General features: G+C 60.8%; 2 protein-coding genes across 2 annotated transcripts; one reads left to right on the top strand and one right to left on the bottom strand.

Annotated features, from left to right (window-relative positions):
• On the top strand, nucleotides 11–2,916 carry GAMT (guanidinoacetate N-methyltransferase). The gene is made up of 6 exons (XM_021378689.1): nucleotides 11–1,047; nucleotides 1,335–1,480; nucleotides 1,717–1,780; nucleotides 1,965–2,032; nucleotides 2,108–2,218; nucleotides 2,419–2,916. The coding sequence occupies exons 1-6, from the start codon at nucleotides 864–866 to the stop codon at nucleotides 2,557–2,559; spliced, it is 714 nt and encodes a 237-aa protein (XP_021234364.1). The 5' UTR covers nucleotides 11–863; the 3' UTR covers nucleotides 2,560–2,916.
• Nucleotides 3,500–6,452, bottom strand: NDUFS7 (NADH:ubiquinone oxidoreductase core subunit S7; the record flags this gene model as incomplete). The annotated part of the gene is given in 7 exon segments (XM_021378690.1): nucleotides 3,500–3,721; nucleotides 3,809–3,897; nucleotides 4,679–4,725; nucleotides 4,795–4,974; nucleotides 5,881–5,998; nucleotides 6,150–6,218; nucleotides 6,416–6,452. Coding segments are annotated over 7 exon segments (638 nt in total), but the record flags the coding sequence as incomplete, so codon positions are not given.

The raw sequence follows: 6,589 nt of genomic DNA, 5'->3' as shown, positions 1-6,589 counted from the left end.
CGCTGCGTGGGGGCGGGGCGGGGCTCTATGGCGCGGCCCGGCCTTGGCGCGTAGGCCGACGGGGGGCACGGGAGCGGCGCGCGTCCCCGGCGCTCAGCGCGGCGCTGGCGTTCAGGCCCAATCCGCAGCGCGGCCCCGTTGAATGGCTGCGGGTCGACCCCAGTGCGCAGAGCCGAGTGCGCAGCGCGGCACCAATGCGCGGCTCCGGCGCTCGCCACGGTCCCGGTGTGTGGCCTCAGTGCGTGGCACGGCCTTGCTGTGCAGCCCCGCTGTGTGGTGCGTGGCTCCTGGTGCATGCCCCGGTGCACAGCACAGCACAGTGTGCAGCTGCAGTACTGACCCCAAGCCCAGCGCACAGAGCAGCTTACACAGAGCAGCCTTGGTGCGTGGCCCCAGTGCAAGGCACGGCCGCAGTGCATGGACCCAGTGCACAGCACAACCCCGTGCATGGCTCCTGCAGATAGAACTGCTCCTTTGCACGGCTCCGGTGCACGGTGTGACCCTGATGCGTGGCTCCAATACATGGTGTAACCCTGGTGCACAGCACAATGCGCAGTGCAGCACAGCGCACAGCCCCAGCCTGATGCACCAACCCAGCCCAGCTCTGACCCACGGCGGCACCGCAGCCCCACACAGCTCAGAGCACGGTGCCACCCACACCCCAGCAGCTCTGCCCAAACCCCCACTCCCCCCAACCACCCCCCTGCACCCAGCACCGCCCCCTGATACCCTTTCACCCCAGAGGGGCCCCAGCGCGATGTGCACACTCAGCTCTTTCCCAGCCCCGGCTATTTAAAGCCGGACAGCACCGTGAGCCCTCTCCTCCCCCTGCACCGTGAGCCCTTGGACTTTCTCCCGCAGCCATGAGCGCCCGCTCAGCCACAGCTCCCATATTCACCGAGGGTGAAGACTGCAAGGCTGCATGGCGGGAGGCCACGGCCGCCTACGATGCCCCCGACACCCACCTGGAGATCCTGGGGAAGCCGGTGATGGAACGCTGGGAGACCCCCTACATGCACTCGCTAGCAACTGTGGCTGCCTCCAGGGGTAATGGGGACAGTGAGCGGCACTGGGGGGCATTGGTGGCCTGGGAGGGAGATGGTGACACTTGTGCTGTTGTGTCAGTGGTGACATATTCCTGAAGGGGGCTGTGGGGTGCATCACCACCTGCTTTCAGTGCTGGCACCGAGCCGGGGGGTCACAGCTTTGCTACAGGCAGTTGCGCGTTCCCAGTGCAATGGGCTGGGGGTGAGGGGGAAGTCAGGGGAGTGTTTGCGGCTTGGGAGGAGCCAAATGCCAGGGGAAGGCCCCCAGTGTCCCCAACTCGTCCCCAGGTGGCCGCGTGCTGGAGGTGGGCTTCGGCATGGCCATCGCCGCCACCAAGGTGCAGGAGTTTGACATCGAGGAGCACTGGATCGTGGAATGCAACGACGGCGTGTTCCAGCGGCTGGAGGAGTGGGCACGGGCGCAGCCACACAAGGTCTGCGCCGTGTTGAGCTGCGTTGGGCCATGCCGTGCTGCACCATGCCGTGCTGTGCCATGCTGTGCCATGCCGTGCTGTGCTGCATTGTTCTGTGCTGTGCCATGCTGTGCCGTATTGTTCTGTGCTGTGCCATGCTGCACAGGGCCATGCCCCGCTATGCTGTGCTGCACCGTGCTGTGCCATGCCATGCCATGCCAGGTGTGGGGCTGATCCCCCCCCCGTCCCCCCCACAGGTGGTGCCGCTGAAGGGGCTGTGGGAGGATGTGGTGCCTACGCTGCCGGACGGGCACTTCTCTGGTAATGTACCGGGGGGGTGGGGGTGTAGGCATTGCCCCCTAGAAGCAGCACACCACTGAACGTGGGGTCCAGAGGGGGGGGGGGGGGGTAAATGTAAAGGGGAGAAATCAGAACGTGGTGGTGAAGGGGGAACCCTGCGATGCCACGGGGCCTCTCCTGGACGCCCGCTGCTCTCCCCGGGCAGGAATCCTGTACGACACGTACCCGCTGTCAGCGCAGACCTGGCACACGCACCAGTTTGCCTTCATCAAGGTAGGGAGCGGGAGGGGATGGGGGGGCGGGGGAGGCCGAGGGGTGCAGTGCATCTGACCCCCGCCCCTGCTGCAGGACCATGCCTTCCGCCTGCTGCGGCCCGGGGGGGTCCTCACCTACTGCAACCTCACCTCGTGGGGGGAGCTGCTGAAGAGCAAGTACAGTGACATCGAGAAGATGTTCGAGGTGAGCGGGGGGAGATGGGGGGGACAGGCACTTCCGCCAGCCTGGACCCCTCCTGCAGCCGCACAAACCTGCGGGGCTGAGAGCCTGGAGGGGGGGGGAGGGGAGCATTTGGGTCACAGCCTCCCCCCAGCCCAGCAGCATCACAGGAGGCACCCGAATGGCTGAGACCACCGCTGTCCCCCCCCGCCATCATCTTGCAGGAGACACAGGTGGCACAGCTGCTGGAGGCCGGCTTCAGGAGGGAGAACATCAGCACGGCCGTGATGGAGCTGGTGCCCCCCCGGGAGTGCCGCTACTACTCCTTCCATAGGATGATCACCCCCCGCGTGGTGAAGCACTGAGCGCAGCGAGCTCTGCTCTAAGGGATCCCTCCGGCTGCAAACCCGAAGGGGCTCCCGCCGTCATTCACTCTAAGAGCACAATTGTTTGTTAAACCAGGGCTCCATTTCCATGCACAAGCCAAACAAGCCACGCCAGGCAGGAGGAATGGGGGAGATGGGGCAGTTTGAGGCACGTTTGTTAGAACTGGATTTCCCACGCGTTTCCAGCGAAAGTTGCCTCAGATTTTTGGCTAATGTCCATTTAAATAAGCTCTGATTCTTATGACCCTCGTACAGTTCAATAGTGCATAAAGGACGTTCCCCCTCTCTCTACCCAGAAGGGCCGAAACCCATTAAAACAGGATGAAGTGCACAACAGCTATTTCTGAGCAATTGATTTTTGCCTTTCGGAGCGCACCTGTAACTCTGCAGACCGAGCCTTGTCCTGGGCACGCAGCACCACACATCCAGTGCCAGACCCTGCCCCCGGGCTGCTCCATCCCCACTTTATTTTGACTTTATTTCTATAATGCAATTGATTTCAGGCTGCTGTACACATCAGGATGTTACATCCTGTGTAGGAATTAAGAAACAAGCGGGCAGAGGCGAGCTCAGGGAGACAGTGGGGTGCCTCTGGATGTTTGCTGGTCCCATAAAGAACCCTGGCTCAGAGAGCAGCAGGGGGAGGACCCTACAGCTGAGCTGCTTTCATTGTGAAAAGGAGAACAAACCCTGCACAGCCCAGCTGCTAGAGCACAGCTGCGTGTTCTACCCTGCCTGAGCCAGAGGAGTTCAGGTCTGCAGCAAACAACCACACTCAGGAGCTGCAACTCCTAACGAAGCCCAAGAGCAACCCAAGCTTTCGGGCTTCCCTTCTCCCAGGCATTTATTTCACTCAGGTCACTGCTTTTCATGATGCCTTTTTTAAACAAGTTAACACACTTCAGATAAGAGCAACATATTAAAGACAGAGCAGCACCTTCACCACGTAGAGTTTTATTGGAAGGCCTGTGAGAACAGATATTTTTGTGCGTAGAAAGCAAGCAGGTGCCGCAGGCAGTAAGTGGGAGGTCATAAATAAGAGGCTATTTCCTATACCAGATCTGAATCTTCTTCTCTCGCTTGATTTTTTTCTGAAGCTGCAGGATTCCGTACAGCAAAGCTTCAGCAGTGGGTGGGCAACCTAGGAGGGAAAGAGGTGGGTAACATCACCAACTTCAAGCCAGTCTTGCTCTGAGCCAGCGCCGTGGCACGGAGGCTGCTCCCCTACCTGGCACGTAGATGTCCACCGGGACGATGCGGTCGCAGCCCCTCACCACAGAGTAGGAGTAGTGGTAGTAACCCCCACCGTTGGCACAGCTGCAAGAGATGTTTGTTCAACACAGCCCAGGACCCACGGTGAAACATTAGCAGAGGGAAAGGAAAACATTAACCCGGCACCCGAGGTGAGGTGGGGGCAAGAGGCTGCGGGTGGTTATGGATGGAACGGGGGCTGAACGCTGGGACTTGCAGCGTGGCCGTTCTGTTTGAGCACAGAGCTGTGTCCCACCCACGGGGCCTGGCTGGGAGGCAGGCTGTGCACAGGGGCACGTGTGTTCCGAGCTGAACCAAACCAAACTGAACTGCTTTCGTGGCTCTTACAAAGCAGATGTGGAGGAGTCCCTTCCGCGCACTGCAAAACCTCTTTTTTTGGCCAGACCCGCAGAGAATGTTTCTCGAACTCATCCTGTCCCACCCATCCCCGGGTTCAGCTGCACTCGGAGCTGGTGGCCCTGGGTGAAGGTGTCAGTTCTGCTGTGCCAACACTGTGGCTTCAAAGCCAGAGATCCACAGCCCCCGTATTTTATGCTGCACAGTGGAAACACTCAGTCCAAAAGCAAACTCAGAGGTTTTAGATGTAGGTAAGCCTACAGAATCCGACAGCCACAAAAAAACCAGCAGAACCCTCCACCGGACAGAGCCTGGAGTTCAGAGGGACCTGTTAAACTATTCCCCTAACCGAGAAAAAAATCTTTATTTAGTTAAATATCGAAGCCTTTTGTAAAGAGCTAAAAGCACACACGAGGATGGAACTCCCTCCCACTCAGATACCCAGTTTCCCCCCACCCAGCTCAAGGCAGCGAGGCCGTCCTGGCGTTACCTTCCCATGGAGACCACGTAGCGAGGCTCCGGCATCTGGTCATAGACCTGCAGGACACGGACACGTCAGAGCGCTCTCCCTCCGCACGCAGCCACGCTCGAGGCATCCGCCCGTACCTTGCGCAGGGCCGGGGCCATTTTGTTGGTCAGGGTGCCTGCCACGATCATGACGTCAGCTTGCCGGGGGCTGGCTCGGAACACCACCCCGAAGCGATCCATGTCGTAGCGCGGAGCTGCCATGTGCATCATCTCCACGGCGCAGCACGCCAGGCCGAACGTCATCGGCCACAGGGAGCTCTGCAGCAGGGGGAGCAGGGTTACGGGGAGAATCACAGAATGGCCTGGGTTGAAAAAGACCTCCAAGATCATCCAGTCTCAACCCCCTGCTTAGTGCAGGGTCGCCAACCACTAGACCAGGCTGCCCAGAGCCACGTCCAGGCTGGCCATGAATGACTCCAGGGACGGGGCATCCACAACCTCCCTGGGCAACCTGTTCCAGTGCATCACCACCCCCTGAGCAAAAAACTTCCTCCTAATATCTAACCTAACCCCTCCCCCCATCTCACTTTAAAACCATTCCCCCTTGTCCTAATACTATCCACCCTTGTGAACAATCTTTCCTCCTCCTGTTTATATGCTCCCTTCAAGTATTGGAAGGCCACAATGAGGTCTCCCCGGAGCCTTCTCTTCTCCAAACTAAACAAGCCCGGTTCCCTCAACCTTTCCCCATAGGAGAGGTGCTCCAGCCCTCTCATCATCTCAGTGGCCTCCTCTGAACTCGTTCCAAGAGCTCTGTGTCCTTCTTGTGCTGGAGGCCCCAGGCCTGGACGCAGTGCTGCAGACAGGGCCTCACAAGAGCCAAGTAAGGGGGACAATCCCCTCCCTGCCCCTGCTGCCCACTCCTCTTGCAATGCAGCCCAGAACACAGTTGGCCTTCAGGGCTGCCAGCGCACACTGCTGGCTCACGTCCAGCTTCTCATCCACCAGGACCCCTAAGTCCCTCTCTGCAGGCTTGCTCTCGAGGACTTCTTCCCCCAGTTTGTATAAATACCTGGGATTGCCCCGGCCCAAGTGCAGCACCTTGCACTTAGCCTTGTTGAACCTCATTAGGTTCTCGTGGGCCCACCAGAATGCTGAGAGCGGAGACCCCGTGCAGGCGACCGCCAGAGCAAAGCGCTTCCAGAGACAGCGGCAGCCACTCACCCTCCGCGCCCAGTTGATCAGGTCATCGAGTTTGGTGACGATGTACTCCCCCCTGCTCGTGGGGACGTAGGATTTCCTCGGGACAACAGCGGAGCTCTTCGGCTGGACTTGGACGGGGCTGAAAACAAACAGCGCAGCGCTGTCAGTCTCAGTTATTAAGCGGGGAATACAATTGTCGGCCTCAAGGAGGCGAATCCACGGAGGCCTCGGCTTCTTCCCGGCAGCACCGGGACCTCACCCCGCGGGAGGAGGAGCCCCGGGGCCGTTACCTGTCCGCATGTTCGGCCGCCGGCGTCTGATGGAGCAGTTGAACGGGAGCGGATGTCACAGCGCTGGGCCTGAGGGAACAAGAACCACTGCCGCCTCCGTGCCACCCCTTCGCCTCGCGGCGACAAAACCCAACCGGGAACGCCCGGTTCTCCACGAGGTCGGAAGGCACAGAACGCAAACGCTACGATCAGAGCCGGGGGAGGACGGGACAACCACGGAGGCCCAGCTTCCCCCTCAGCCCCCGCCGCCCCCCGGCCCCGCTCACCGCCAGCCCAGCACGGCGCGCCGCGGGAGGCCGAGACCTGCAAGGAGAGCACAGAGAGCTCAGCCCCGGCCGGGGCACGCACCCGGCCCGGAGCCGAGCCCTGAGCTGCCGCCTAGATGCCCCGCGAGCGCCCCATCCCGCCGGGCCCCGGCAGCCCGCAGCCAGGCCCAGGTC

Source organism: Numida meleagris, chromosome 27 (genome assembly GCF_002078875.1).
Source record: "Numida meleagris isolate 19003 breed g44 Domestic line chromosome 27, NumMel1.0, whole genome shotgun sequence".
Taxonomy (NCBI): Eukaryota; Metazoa; Chordata; class Aves; order Galliformes; family Numididae; genus Numida; species Numida meleagris.
This window is presented reverse-complemented; position numbering and strand designations above follow the sequence as displayed.

What these genes read in the sequence shown, in the direction of transcription:
- GAMT (XM_021378689.1), top strand. Translation starts at nt 864, where the DNA reads ATGAGCGCCCGCTCAGCCACAGCTCCCATATTCACCGAGGGTGAAGAC. An exon ending in ACCAGTTTGCCTTCATCAAG is followed by an intron (nt 2,033 to 2,107) that starts GTAGGGAGCGGG and finishes CCCCTGCTGCAG; the next exon opens with GACCATGCCTTCCGCCTGCT. An exon ending in ACATCGAGAAGATGTTCGAG is followed by an intron (nt 2,219 to 2,418) that starts GTGAGCGGGGGG and finishes ATCATCTTGCAG; the next exon opens with GAGACACAGGTGGCACAGCT.